Raw genomic sequence first — 15,589 nt, forward strand, 5'->3', positions numbered from 1 at the left:
CCAAACATCGATCTTTATCTTTATAAGCTAATCTCTCGATAATTTGTCAAATCTAGTTAAAACAGTCAACCCATATACAGAGCAGCAACAGTGCCACTAGAAATTGCATCGTGTTAAAAATATAAACGTTATCACACTCGCTCTCTCTTATCCATCTTGTACGTCATTACTCCATCAAAGCTCCAATTTTCATTAAAGACAATCTTTTAAACGCACCTTTCTTATCGCTATTGCAACGTATTCGACTACTCGATAAGTCGTATTTTTAAGATGCCCTGCAATTTCCGCTACCGCTGCTGGATAATTAAAGAAATGAGTTCGTAAGCTTGGTCAGGGATCGACCAAAACATGCAATCGTCGGAACGACGCAGTTGGTTCGGTCGTGTCTCCCGCGGTGAGTGTCTCATTGTCCCGGAAAAGTGGCAAAAGCGTGGAACGATAAAAAACCGCTGCACTCGACTGCAGCGAGCACGGTCTCGCACACAGCGCCCGTATCCGTGCGCGCGACACATAGCGAGCGTGTTTACGCACGCACGTGCAGAGAGTTTCCATGCAGCGTTTCGCGCGTGTGTTGCAGTTCTGGCGGCCTTGAGAGGGGTTCTTTGTGCAGTTGAGCGTTCACTGCGCTGCGCATTCGCGCACCACACGCGCGTTATCCCACCTACGCACGCACACGAGCGCCTCGGGTCGCGCGAGCGCCGCCAGGGTTGACGTTACATATACTGTAACAAGTTGCGTTGCACTTATGTACAAAGGGCGCTCCATGTGACTCACGTGCGCGCATACGACATTCCCCCACCGCTCAACCCTTTTCCGTCTCTGTCTCCTCAACCTCGCGCCGAGGACTAAAGGTGGCCACGATTTTCAAATAGCGAAGTTGAATGCGTTAACTTTGATCGTAGTAGTACTTGCACACGACGGATAAAGCCTTTTGTTGCTTCTGTGTAGATTTTCATGTGGGTCAGAAAGGTAACCAATAATTTCGAATCATTTGGTAGTTAATGTATCTTCGTCAACGTTTCGTTATTTCTTATCTCATTCGAAGACTGACATTTCTAATTGGAACGTCTAACTGAGAACAAGGCGCATTCGTACCTGATGTTTATTTGACCGTGCAGTTAAATATTCACTTCTGTACCATGAAACGTTTCATTTTATTCGCCTAATTATTTTGCAGGGTTCTTGCTCGCGTATTTTCTAATATAAACATAATGAAAAATAATGGAACGAAACAAAAGTTCAAGGAAACGAGGTACAACTAGCCTGCGAACCTCCACTAAATTTCATTCCATAGTTCGAATTCCAGTCTTTATTTAATTAGTACGAACGAACAATTTCCTCGGGTCGGCACACGAGCTCGCATTGTTTTATTCTACTCCCTCTAAATTTCCCTTCTCGTTCCCGTCCACGCGTTTCCTCCTGCTCCTCGTTTTCGTCTATATCTCCTCTCCATCTCGTCGTTCCCGTTTTTGCTTCATCGAGTTCCTCTTTTTATCCCACGCGTGTGTGCACTACGTCCCCGTGCTCTACCTCCGTGGAACTCTGTTTTTTTTTCCCTCTCGTCCGCGTGGATTCCTTTCTTTATCGTATATCCCTCGTTTTTTCCAGCGAGTTTTTTTCCCCCCTTTTGGCGTTTCTCCCTCGCTCCCGTCGGAGTTCTCGTTCTTTGTGTACCCGTTTCCTCCCTGCTCGTACACTTGTTCGTCGCCGTTCTCCGTCGCGGTCTTTTCGCCTCCTACGCCCCCGCTCGAGCGTCTTTGGAGCATAACTCCGCTCGGATGGACGAAAGTGCACACACGAGACCGCGAGGAGCGCGCGCGGGTGTTGGCCACGTGCGCGCTGCACTTTTTGCTCGGGAACCGCGGCTTTTATGGGACGCGCGCGCCGTTGCGCGGGCTTTATTCCCTTTTCGATCGTTGTTCGAGAAGAACCCCGCGTATCGAACGAAACGATCGAAACGCGGCGACGAATTCTAATTGTAACCCCGAAAGCATTGCGGACCGGCGGGGAAAATGCATTTCTGAGCTTCTTATCGAAGAGACGTTCAGATCGTTAATATTTATGGCGCTTTTCAGTATTTCAGAATTGTTTAATGTAACGTAGACATTGGGGAACGCGGTAAAACGACGTGTAGAATACTTTTGGAGTGGAAAGTATGGAGAAAGAGGGAGTTTCTGAATTATCACTATTTCCTGAAATCAGGCGGAAAGTCGTTGAGAAGTCGATGAATGCCTCGAAGGCTGCGAAGTCGAGAAATTGCTAGCGGATACCGGATTGAAATTGAAACGAATTGAATCCCTGCATAAATCAGAATTAGGTTCGCCGTTTATCACGCTTAACGGGGCCGTAAATTACGACCTAACCGGGACGGAATCCGCGGAACGGTTTTATCAGCGCGCTAGAGGGATAATAATTAGCCGTGGCCGATTATTATATAAATCGCTTTCGGGAAAGGTTCGTTCTCACGCGGCTCTCTCGAGGCGTAGTGACATTTGGCGAGAGGAAAATCGCGGTAGAAAGCGCGAACGAGCAACACGGGGCGTCTGTCGATGTCTTCGGATAAGCTAAAGGCTGTTTTGCAAGCGGTGAAAAGCGGCAACCGCGACCTACGAGTAGCGATGGGACTGACAAGGGAACGCTGCCAACATGAATTTGTATAATTGCTCGTTTCTTGGCAATTTGGTTCGAGCTAAGAGTTATGGCACATTTCGTTGCTGTTACTTTCAAGTTTTAGGGAAAAAGCACCCCTCGTATTCGAACCACAATTTTTTGATCCTTGTCTATTAATTTAGAGGCTTTCAGAGATGGTACAATTTTCATTCGGAACGTTTTCCAATATCCAATTTATATAGTGTTACTTTTGGTGATTTATATTTAAATTAGTAGCTAGTAGTTTTTTAGAAAAAGTCTATAATTTGATAAAGTGTGCTATTTACACGTCGGAAGTACGTGCTCGCGTGCACGTCCAACGTACAGCTATGATATAAATAGCGAGTACTCGGAGTCACATCAATAGACTATAACTGCATATATCTCGATGATAATGCTTTAGATTGCAAAACGTCAAAGATAACACGACAGATGTTTTTCACACGAAGCATTGATTTGAAAGTTTCGTTAACACTCTGTACATGTGAAGCAATATCATATTAGTAGAATGAAAAATTCAAATTATCATCGATCTCGTATAATGTAGTAGACAACATTTTTATCATTTTCGAAGCAGCCGGATAAACTGCTCCAAAAACCAACAAAAGTGATGTCTGCCATATTTAAAAAAAAAAAGAAAAGTGTCCATCTCCGGATGACGTGACATAAGAATGCCTACCGTCTACGCCTTCCTAACGTCAAACCGACATTAAAGTAAAATACACTGCACATTTCTATAGTAGTAACAGCTCCAATTCGCAGCCTAATTCGGCCGATGTCACCGCTTATGATACCGCTAACGATGTTAAATGGAATCACGGGTATGTTTGTACGTGAAATTGCCAGGCTCGAAGCTAGCCATTATGAAACGATCTTGATAGAAAGGGTTAACGAGTGTGTCATTGGATTGGTCCCATCGCTACCCACGAGAGTGCATCGGGTCTCTCGGATTCGCTTTTACGTCGCGGCGAGATTTCGCGATCGCATGCACGGCTAATCGAACGAGTAGGCGACGATGTGTGTCCCGATGCGCACGCGCTCGAGTTGCACAAGTGAAAGAGCCTCGAGTGGCCTGTGTGCCTCCGCGGACGTTTACTCGAAATGTCAAGGATGCAACCGCGTGCACTCGCTCGCGCCAACGAGACAATGGCGGCCCCAGGCGCGGAGGAATTGTTATTTTGTCACGCGTCGGCTGAGATTCGCATGCTCCGAGTAAAAAGCGGCGCTTAAATGTTCCCGCGAGCCCACGTACCACGTCCAATTCCACCGAGATGCGTTTCATTATCAATTCAACGTAATGGACTCTCGACTCACGGTTTGGAACTTAGGAAGCATTCGGAAGCAGCCTTGTTAGACTTTTCTTAATGTTTCAATTCCAATGTTTAGGTACCCATCGAGAACTTTGCTAAAATAATTCGCGCGATAAGTAACGTTTCAGTCTGCGTACTTTCACTCACTTTTCTGTCGTCGACCACTCAATGTATCAGATAAAACCGCAACAATACCAATCGATAACGGTAGCAAGAAAAACAAGAGGCAACGTTTCTCGTTAAGAATTATACAGGTCGCATTTTATAAACGAATGCACGGGGCTGCGTATACTTCTAGACCCTTTTTCCATCGCCGTAAATGCGAAGATCTTTAATATACACAGTTTTAATGCCAGTAATCACGACTCTTCGATACCGCGTATTCTTGATCATTTTACAGCACTCTCGCTACTTTCCAACTTTCGAATGATCTCGTGTTTTATTTCTATAGTTAACGCTACGCGTTTCCGCTTTGGCGTTATTATTACGCGCGAACGCGTGAGCTGCGTTTCACACTGGATTATTATGATCAATTAATACCGAGTCCGCCTCTGTAGTAGAAATTTTCAATATGAAAAGAATTGTGTAATTGGGTAGCCAGCAACTTTTGCGATATACGCGTACTATCAAGGTGAAGGGACATAATTTCGATCTACGTTTCACTTTGAATTTTATCTAGAATAATAGACAAGTAAACGAATCGCGAGCGTAGGAATACTTCCTCTATCGATACTTTAGTCATCAGACATTTTTGACTCACGCGTGAATGTGTCGATATTTTAAAACTCCATCTTCATAGAACTCATCAACCGAAAAACGCTTCTTTATCGTGGATGATAAAACTGCGTTCGCGATTATGCACCGAGACGAATGCAGTCCGTTATGGCTGGCTGATATCACGCGTTTCCCAGCTACCAGATACCGAACGAGCTTCGAATAGTTCGTTTCAGGTTTCTTTTCTTCTCGATGGAACGCGGTCGGTATGACTCTCTTTAATCGGTTTTGATTGGGCGAACGGAGAACGCGCGACGCCGCGTGCGTATGAACATTTGCGTGGACCGCAGCCGCGCTCGATGAGGTAAGTGTACCAGTGGTTGACCATTTAGGAGAACAGAATAATAATTAAACTCTTTGTTGATCTACGAACAATGCAGGGGAATCATATTTTAATTCCAAATTGCAATTTCAAAATGTATTATTTTCTATTCGGAATACGAGATGGAACATATTTGAATAAAGTAGTTTAATATTACATTTAATTTTTTATATAGAAAGATTTGATCTAGCAGCACAGCTCCCTTTCAGGATGATGACTTAGGTAGAAAACTGAAAATACTGGAATATTTGTGAAGACTTGTATATTAGAAAGCACAAAGGTACAATGGTAAATTGAAGAAACGCTGAACGAACTGAACAAGTAATGAACAAATTAAATTAAATTAAATAGGTACAACGAAGTATATTCAAGAAACATATTTCTACAAAAAAAATTTAACTTTGAAGTGTCTTACCGTTAAGAATTTTTTTTGTTTCGCCAATACTAGCGTTAGGTCTCCATCAGATTTTCTACGTGTAGTGTCAACAGCTGGTACACGATCTCTCGGTACCTTTACCCCTGTGTGTCGAAATCGCGGAACGAAGGCTGTCGAATGGACCGTTGTAAATTTTCCAGACAATCATTAGCCAACAATGTCGCTCGCTGCCATTACAGGGCACTCGTTGCCTCGCCGTTGTCTGCCCAGTGGCATTAAACCTTATATGCGAGTCAGGCTCGCGACGGTGTGCGTAAGATCGTAGCATTTCCATTGTTGTGACGCAACGCTGGTTCTGCACGGCGATTAATTATCGATGGCAAATACAGATACGCTCAATGCGAATCGCTCGAATACGTATTTCGTCGATCCGGGGTCTATCTCGCGTCCATATGTTTTTAGACGGGAAGAAGTTAGGGTGATCGCTCCGAGCGACTGAAAACGGCGATGAATCGCGCTTAGATCGCTCTCTGAGATGATCGAGGGAACCTTTTGCGTCGCTGTGCCCACGGTATCGTATGTCGCGAGCAGGTTCGAGTCAAGATTTCGCCAGAGACGCGCGAGAATTTCATAAAATGCGTGATGGAAATTATTGTGGAATATTTTACGTGGAATGAAGACTCCTTAGAGTTAATATCGAAGCGCTTTACGTTGTTTATTGTAAAGCTTGCAATGTGCTTCGATTCGTGTTCGTTGTATATCTGTGTCCTGTTTACTTTGGTCAACGCATTTAACGTACTCGTCAGAGCATATACAGCTTATACGATGATACTTGAACGTCGAAATAAAGGATCAGAACTTATTTCAATTACCAAAGGGCACAATACTCTGATTTTAGCAGTCCCTTTTTATATGTAGTGTCTTGGCACACTTCAGCATCGAATCAAGGTCTCAAAATTTAAGAAATTTACCATTCACCCAATACCTAATAGATATAATTTCATGAAATCATAACTCTTCCGATTGTAAACCTGTCGTTCCCTCTTGTACGGAGCGGATGTTTCATGAACGGTTCACTCTGCTTTTCAGATCGACTGCCACGGAGAGCTGGGGACAATTTCGGGTCTCGGGATCATCCTGTGGTCTTGGTAGACTCCGATCTGTCGAGACTCACGCTCCCAGATCTCGTACTGTCCGCCGTCGAACAACTTCCGGCCACGGCTCCCCAAGTGACCGTGTCGGCGCCGAGCAGCCCGACCAGAGATGCCGCATTTCAATTTCCGGAATGCAACACCGACGATGCACCGGTTCCGAGCCCGAGACCAAGGCCGCGAAGACGCAGAATCGCGTCAGAGAGCGGCGGCGCCGCGGCCATGAAGAAGGCACCCGCCGCGGAGATTTGCAACAGCTGTTGCGCCCACTTCGAGAACCAGTGGGTGAACGTCGGAGCCAACCTGAGGACCATCGCCGACGACTTTCATGCGTCCAAGACCAAGGTCAGTGTCGATGCGCTTACAGATACGTTTTATTTCCACGATTCAACGTTAGGTTTACGGAGACTTCTCATGAGATTTTCGTTACTGAATGCTTTAATAAGCGATGCTTTAATAGATGAAGACGATTTATTAGAATTAATTAGAAGGCAATGTGAATTTGGATATATGCTTGTCTTTTAACCCTTTGCTTTCTTAGTCTCATCTTATCGACACTTCGAGTTCCAAAGATATTAAACTTAAACGAATATTATTGTTGGTCGATTTACCCACAAAACTTTCGTGCGAAGAATCAACACATCTGTGTCCTCCGTTCCGCTAAACTAAACCGAGCATTGTAAATGTTTAAAGGCCAGAAAAAATTCGGTGAAAGTCCCCCTAGAATTTTCCAAGCTTCGAAGCAAGAAAAATTTGACACCCCCAGCGATAATTTCATTTTCCCTTTTCTTTCCGTCGGATGCTTTGTTTCGAAGCTTCCATAGTCGAGGACGGGGCTCATCGTTATTTCGTTGAGCGAGGAGTGTTTACGACGAGAAGAGTACAGGTGTAAGGCACGCGGCATAAAAATAATTGCGTTGCGTAAACTTCACGCCGCCTGTCACAATTCTGCCACCCCCGTCGATGCCTTTTATTCGTCGTAAAGCCACCCTTGCACCGTGGCCGTTATAAAACCCTCCGAAATACGCAGATGCCGGGGACCAGGGGCTCTGTAAAGCGGCGCTCTTGCCACTTTTACGCCTTTAATTTCTAAATTAATTTTACACCGACGCACCTGGAACGTCTTGTTTTATATCGACGCGCGCTTTTCGCGGTCATAAAGTTTCGGGGATAGAAGTGCTGTTACTTATTTGTGTGCACTGCGTGCTAGAATTTTGGTAAATAATTTTTTCTGAAGATCAAGAGCTTCATAGAATCTCGTAGATCTCATAGAAAACTCGCTATTTTTGGAACACTCTTGAGACGAAGCAACACTTGGGCCAACATACGTACCAACATTTATCTAGACTTTAATAGCACCGTTATCTTTTTTGGTTCGGTTCATCTCGAAGCATTAGCAAGTGTAGACAAAAATTAGATTCAGCCAATTTCATAACAGCTGAGAACCTGACTAACTAAGGTAGCCGAGCGTTCCTCCAGTTCTCTACATTCTTCCCCTCGCCGCGAATTTTCCGTGGACAAACAACGAAAAACGCGGGTCGTAAAATCAGTGAAGCCGTTGCGTTTTGTTGGTCGATACATATTTGATCGAGCGATCGGTGTATCCTGGAGGCCAACCGGAGAAACCGTGATGAAGTGGCTGCAATGCGCTGGGTCGTACACGCTGGGAGCAATACTAGACGTCTTAACGGTGGCGGGCAGATATTTATTGCGCTCGTGGGACATCGGACGGTGCCACCGATATAACTAAATTCGCGTTTATGGCCCCGGCTGACCCGCTCTCAGCCGTCAATTTCTCTCTTTCTTCCCGGAATAACGTGACCCGAAACACCGCGGCGAAATGAGAGATACTGAATCATTCGTGGAACCATTAAATCGTCGACATCGCAACCGAGGGGAACGAGGGACTCCGTGAGATAGATTTTCTGAAATTGACTTGGAAATGCTCGAGCGATAATGCACTTATCGAACTTTATAGCGGCGTAACGACGGAGGAACGCTCGACGTGGCCTTTTTTGGTCCAGCCAGGAAAAGAAGGATTATTTGTTATGTATCGCAGCGGGCCCTCGATTTTCGCGCACAATTGGTTCCTGAAAGTACGTGCGAATGTTGAATGTTCGAAAATAGAGGGATGTAATTTGGTATTTTCTTTTGGCTTAAAAAGTCGAATGTTTAAAAATGTGCGAAAGTCGACGCCCGCCTGTATATGATCGTGCTTCAAAGAGTTGGTCGAAAGTATACAGGAAGTTTTTCTGTAGTTTGCTTTGTTCTCGAGAAAATTGATCTCGAAGTATCTCGAGAGAGGTACGCGATTTACTAAGATTTCCTCGTCGATTTACGGCAAATACGTCGCGACGGTCGTTGGAACAAGGGCGCTAATTCCGTCGATCGCGGGAACGATCGAGCGTCGATATCCGTCGCGGACGTAATGGTCAGTTAACCGGTATAAAAACAGAACTAATCCCCGACGCAATCACTTACCAGCGGGGATCGTCGTTGGAAGCGAACGATAGTTTCTCCCTAGGACGATTATTACGGGTCGGTCGTTCTTTTCAGCGCTCGTCGACGACAAAAACGGAATCCTTTCACGGTTTTACGAGATTCCCCGTGATTTGCCGCGGCCGATTGAAAGAAAGAAGCCGAACCAGCGGGGGCGGGGTGAGAACGGCGCGAGAGAGAGAGCAACCGGGAGCTGATGGGAACAAGGAGAAAAATATGAACAAGCTCTCGGAAGGGCGTTCTCTCCTTTATCCCCGTCTCGACTTTATTCGCTTTAAAGGTCCGCGCCAGCCGTGATACCCAATCCTGGAACGTCTAATTATTGCTGGTTAAGTGCCGGTAATTGAAGGGGGGCGAACAGACCCGTGAAATTGAAGAAATCTCTCCACCGCCTCGCCTCCGCTCTCATCAGAGATCGGATACCGATCGGCTCTTCGAGCTTGGTAACTCGAGGAGCGGCTTGTTGATAATACGAATCGTGGCGAATTCTCGCTGGGATTGTCTCTACGGGCCTCTCCTCCTGTTTGCGTTCCTCCCTCTGGGGGAATCGAAGTGTCAGATTAATCCGCTGATGGTCGAGAGAGAGAGAGAGAGAGAGAGAGATGTGCTCTGTTTCGTGGACTTTGGGACGTTAACACGAATTCCTCTCTCTACCCTGATTCCTCCTCTCTTCTACTTTTATATATTTGTGTTACGCAGTTGTCTTCCCGAAGACGTCAGACGGGAGGATCGTAAAGTCGGAGCTTGGCGTTAGCGTCGCTTTATAGAGAATTGGAATGGAAGCTATTATTGCTGGGTGTTTTATCGCCAATTTTATGTCTGTTAGTCGCTGGATTTGAGAGTTCTTGGGTTGTGCAGCATCCTCGACGTACTTTGTTAAGGGACGAACACCTTGTCCTATGGTGTTCATTGTCCCTTGTTCAAGTGTTTCTTCAAATTGTTTCATTTAATTTAATGGTATCTAGGATACTTATTTTCATTCTATTTTTGTGGATCTAATCACCTTTGTACTTGAAGATGGTGATACGGATAGTGCATTAAGCAGGAAGATTAGCCATTTAATGGGCGATATTGCCTGCACCCTGTTTCTTGAAGTCCTCATCTGTCTAAATCACCAAGAAAAAATAAACAAGCGTCGACGTACGATATTGTAATTCTAGATTGAAAGCTCTTAAAATCATACACTTGTAAGCCTCTCTGTTGGTTTATGTACTCATATTCACACCTAAGGGAAGAAAACTATTCGAATAGATATTACGTGTAATCTTCTCAAAAGTAATACAGATGGAAACCACCATCCAAGTCTCAATAAAGAAATCCCCAAGTCATAGGTGAGGTGAAGTCCGTTGTTTGGTCCATAACAGGTGTTTTCAGTTTAGTGTCTTATATTATATTCCCTGATATCTCGCTACGAGCTTTAGGCTAGGTCGATCGTGGAACACGTCGTCGTGCGTAAGTTACGACCGCGAATTCCCGTCTTTCCCCATTCGTCATGGGAAGCCACCGCTTTACATATGCATGGAGAGCAAGCGAGCATGTAACGGCTAAGTGGTCACATCCCCTTACGTGAAAGTTAAGTGGGCATGGCAGCACGAGCCGTGGCCACGGGCCGAGAAAATTATCTTCAATTATCTCGTGCAATCGTAGGCCCCCTTTCTCTCGCCTCCTATCCTACTCGCTTGCGATTCTCTTCTCGCACTCGACTCGCGAACCTTGCCGTGATCTTCGTCGCAGAGATTCAGGAAGATCCTGCACGTTCTGAAGTATCGTAGTATCGTAACGACTTCATTTGTCGTTGAGGTATCCGTTTAGAAGATTTAGAGAATTGATTGGGTATCGAAAGGAAATCGTAATAGAAGAAAGTAGTCAGTTCACATGTAAAGTAAAGAATTTAAATAACATTCTTCGGATTAAGAAAGTTTCGAAAATATTCCTATATAGAATACAGCCGACTTGAGATAGAAGTTAGCCTTCTATCAAATATTTTCAAGCCTTTATCTGCATGTCGAGTCGCACAAAAGGCAACGATTGCCAAGTATTTCCCGAATTCTCGCAGAGATACGTTCCGAGAAGCGACGTTAAAGGGCGTCCCAGGAGGCGAAACGGGCCAAAGAACCTCGATGCGTGCTCGTTTCGAGAAATCCACGAGGCTTCTTTCAGTCTCAAAGAAAAACTCGCGGCAAACTCTCGTCGAGGGGGATCGGACATCCCAGCTCCATGCGCGCGGGTGCGTTGCCTCTTCTTTTTCCGCGAAGCTGAACGAAACCCATTTGTAGCGACGGGCAGAAAATTGCCCGCGCCGCGGACAGGATAAAATATTCCTCCTGGCTGGTGCAACAGATTTCCGCGAACGGGGGAGCAATTTGCCCGGGCTCGCGGCTAATGAAACGTTCCGCCGACATTTATCAGTTATTTAAACGATCGGCCGACGCGCAAATTGATACATTAGACGCCAGCCACTCGGTAGCGTAACGGATCCCTTGGCCGTGGAGGCAAGAAGCCTCGACTTTTCTTCCTTCGCAAGAAAGTCGCTTGTTTCTTCGACGATCTGGGATTTTAAGGCTTGTTGCAGCGGTTGTCGCCGAGTCCCGTTCCCAGGTATCTCCGAGGAAGACGGTAGTGGATATTGAAAGATTTTTCTTTATTTATTTGATAATAGTTTTACTCTTTGTTTATTTTTTCTTGGTGATTTAGACACACGGGGACTTCAAGAAACAGGTTGTAGGCGTTGTCAAATGTTTAACAGCTCTGATAGTTTGCTCTTGTATATCAAGAAGGAACATAGGTATTTCTTTATTTCACGATGAAACTGATGTTCGTTGACACAAAGATTATAAGAGTTTCTTAATTAAGCCTCCTCTGCCTAACGTCAAAAAATTCATACTTCTTTTCTATATTCAAATCACTCGTCATCAAAATTTCTTTGGCTGCTAAAAGTATCATCTACGATTTCTTCCAAACCTTGACCTATCAGGTCAAGGGCCCAGTTGGTCCACACCGCGGAAAAAGTTGGGAAATTTCCATCTTCCTTCTAGATGACTGGCACGCTACCAGGTCGAACCGCGGATTTTATCGTTCGTTGTTGTTCCACGGTTGCGTATTTGCTGGCCAAGCTCGGCTCGGTGTCCCGACCGCAAACCTCCGTTTTCCATTGGCTTTTTCTTACGCGGCTCGACGAAACGCGACTGCTCGATCAGTCGTTTCCACGCCGAGCAGCGCAATTACGTTGCACAATAATCCCTCCTGGCTTCCAGTAGTCGCGAGCTGTTGCCTGCCTTCCAACGGAGATACAAGAGGGGCATTTATTTATCCTTCCCGTCGTTGCCGCGCACCGTACACACCTGGAGGGTAATGGCTATCGCGAGGAGTACGCGTAATTGCCGGGATTTTTATTATTCATAATCGCTGCAACTCGAGCAAGCTTTGTTAAAACGATCCACAACCCAGGTTTTAGGTGCTCGTTTCGTGTGCACCGCTAGACTTATTATTGCTTTGTGCTATAGAGAGGATCAGACAACTGTGTTTATTTATTAACGTTGCTTTGAACGATTTTGGATCGTCAGAAAGTAGCAGTGACTCGATGAATTACTGAATTCTTTTATTTTTCACATCACGATAACCCTAGACGTGAAAAACGCGGATGGCAGTCTCTGTGTTAATTAATTTCAGAAGTGGAGTTGATTTGGAATTATTATCCACTCGTCCTTGCGTCCTCACATCCGTTATCGTACTTGTACTAACCTATATCAACCTTAGCTTCGTTAAATTGTCACGTTTCCACACCTAGCCTCTCGATTGCTGAAAATTCTTCCCTTGGAAAACGTCGAGACAAAACTTTATTAGACCTCAGCGATCGTGAATTATAATTACTATTGCTACAAAGCAAACATTCAACTTACTCTCGAGTTTATAATCCCTCTGGTTAGATAAGCATGTTTTTTTGCAGACATATCGGTGCCAGTTGTCGAAGAAAGCATTAACCATAGGTTTATCTACTTAATGCAGCCTTGCGCTGCCATTAGTAAGTCGCGAGTGGAATTGAAACATTATTAATAGCCGGTCACGATCGATCGCCTAAGTTTCCTAGCAATTACCACACCTGGCGAAATATCGGCGAGCGTCTAAGGGTTAATCGGCAAAGCAGTCGTTCAGTCATTCACCAAGCCAATCCGCGTGTCGTAAGATTCTGTATGTTGTAAGATTTAGGAGCGAGTTGCTACTTCGCTGCTTACTTTTCGTTTCTCGCAGCACAATACAATTTTTCTCAACGAAATTTTACCTGCTACTCGGTTCGACTGTTGTCAAGAATATTTCCAAACGGTACTCCAATTACGAACGCGCAGGCGAGAGTTTGAATCGAGAACGAAGCTACAGTTGCATAAATGGTAGACCAGAAAATAGACGATTAATTTGTGACGGGGTCAAAGTTGTCCATATCCTTTTAAAATATGGGTCCAATATGAAGTGCATGGATGTCCTCGATCCAGTTTTTTTTTTTTTTATTACTCGAGAGGAGGAATTATTCATTAGCGGCAGAAATATTGATTTTTTACTCGAACATATCTGGCCTCGTTGGGTTTCGTTTTACTCTATAAATTCCAAAATGTTTTGACAAAATTTTTGGGAAAATTAAGTCTGCTAGATAGGTTTCAGAGCGAAGCTGAAAAAAATTTGTATCTGCACCAATTAATCTGAATTCTAATTATTTCTCAAATGTCTCTTAACGTTTATCTCATTCCAAAGTACAACTTGGAAATAATGTTCAGCTACCTTCCAAAATCCGTCATTAAATTCTCACACACACCAAATATTTTGCTTATCGAAGCCCCATGGTTTCATTTCACTGATATATCGAATCGATCAGCAATATATCGCAAGTAGCGAACCATGAAGACGAAAAACGTCAGCCTGCAGCAATCTGGTGTCCAGCTTCTTGAGCAATTCCTCGCCCCGTCCCGAACAATTAAAATTTACCAACACTGGTGAACTCCGACAACGTAATTCCCGCGACCAGGTCGCGCATAAATTTCACGTTTACCGCCGACGAGGCGCGAGCGAAACCGCGCGAGTTGCCCAAGCGGGCGTTCTCTTCCGGGCCTCGAGCAATAAAACCCGACCGTCGGCTTTTCATACGCCTAGCGTCAAGAGAGAAAGTCTCGCAGGTGGCTCGATAAACGCTCGAGACGCGTGAAATGATCGCCTAACAGGAGGACTCGGTAGGGCGCAAGAAGATGGCGGGTCATTTTTGACCCGTAGCAAAATTCTCCGTCTGGACTCGTTTCTACATTTCTCTATCGTTCTTTTTGATATTAAAGAGTGAAAGTAATGTTTCGTTAGCGAAACGTCAGCTCTAGGTCTTGGAATATTTCTTCGCTCCAGATTCAAGAACGTTAGCTTCTATTATTTGAGACAAGACACGACTGACAAAGTCCTCGTGTTTCGAATTTCAAATATTTAAATTAGAATCTAATGAAACATTTTTTCATAGAGCAAAGCTATCGGTGAAGCCTAGCTCCCGCCACTAGATTAAAACGAAAGAAATCAAAACGACGACCCCAAAGAAACAACTCTTCCATATTCTAGAGGACAGTATTCTTCTTGTGGAATAACCTGTTCTAGATGAAGCGTTATGAGCTCGAGGCGATACCCTGTTTCCTCGATGAATCGCATAAAGCGTGAACTGGTACGGGGATTCGTCGAAGAGACAAGGAACCGCGAGTGGAGGCGAGAAGAAAGGGCCGGTATTAATTGACGAGGAGGACTCCCACGAGAAGAGTCCATGGACCATAATTCTTTCTTAATGTGACGCTTTCCTCTGCTCTCTTGCCTCCGCCCTCGAGGTCTCGGCGCGTAATCTCTTCTCTCGCGCGTCTCTCGAGTGTTTTTCTCTCCTGTGTCCACACACGCGCGGGAAACCAAGGAGTGGTCGCGCGGGGGTGTGGATCGAACCCGACAATGACCAGATATTATGGCCAACCCCATAAAAGCCTCTGCTCGGAGATTGAGCTTTCCCCGTTTCACGACGTTTATTATTGCACGTCCGGCAACCACGAGTGGATTAAGACGAAACGAGGATCGGAAGTCGCGCCTGAACCCGGGGGTGTGATCGAGGAAACAAAGAGAACGGACCCTAGCCACGGGAGAAACACGCGAGAGCAGATACGAGACTATTGCTCGCGGGGAATATTACTGGCACCAGCTTATCGGCTAGACCAGTGTTTCCCAACTATAGTCTGCTTGGACGAGGCAGAAATAGCCGAAGAGGAACGTTGGTTCTTGACATTCTTCGATACACCTGATTGTTTTTAACAAGATGGGGTGGGCTAGGTAGGGTATATGTCTAGGCAATCATCTTCGAGTATTTTATTTATCGAGTTGTTGGAGCACAATTTTCGTTTATTTTACTGCTACATCGAATGAGACTAAGAGACATGGACGATATTATTTCACCAAGTTCAGGGATCTCATCGAGGTTTAATTTTGTAAAGAGTGGATATAATGCTTCTAA

General features: G+C 45.0%; 1 protein-coding gene across 2 annotated transcripts in view; it reads left to right on the plus strand.

Moving 5' to 3' along the window:
• LOC128873309 (uncharacterized) overlaps positions 1-15,589 on the plus strand; it is a 56,133-nt gene that overhangs the window by 25,552 nt on the left and 14,992 nt on the right. For both annotated transcript variants that reach the window (XM_054116799.1, XM_054116800.1), the window contains exon 3: positions 6,521-6,927. In XM_054116799.1, coding sequence (XP_053972774.1) covers positions 6,521-6,927 — 407 coding nt within the window. The remainder of the gene's footprint in view (positions 1-6,520; positions 6,928-15,589) is intronic.

This window comes from Hylaeus volcanicus, chromosome 3 (assembly GCF_026283585.1).
Source record: "Hylaeus volcanicus isolate JK05 chromosome 3, UHH_iyHylVolc1.0_haploid, whole genome shotgun sequence".
Lineage (NCBI taxonomy): Eukaryota > Metazoa > Arthropoda > Insecta > Hymenoptera > Colletidae > Hylaeus > Hylaeus volcanicus.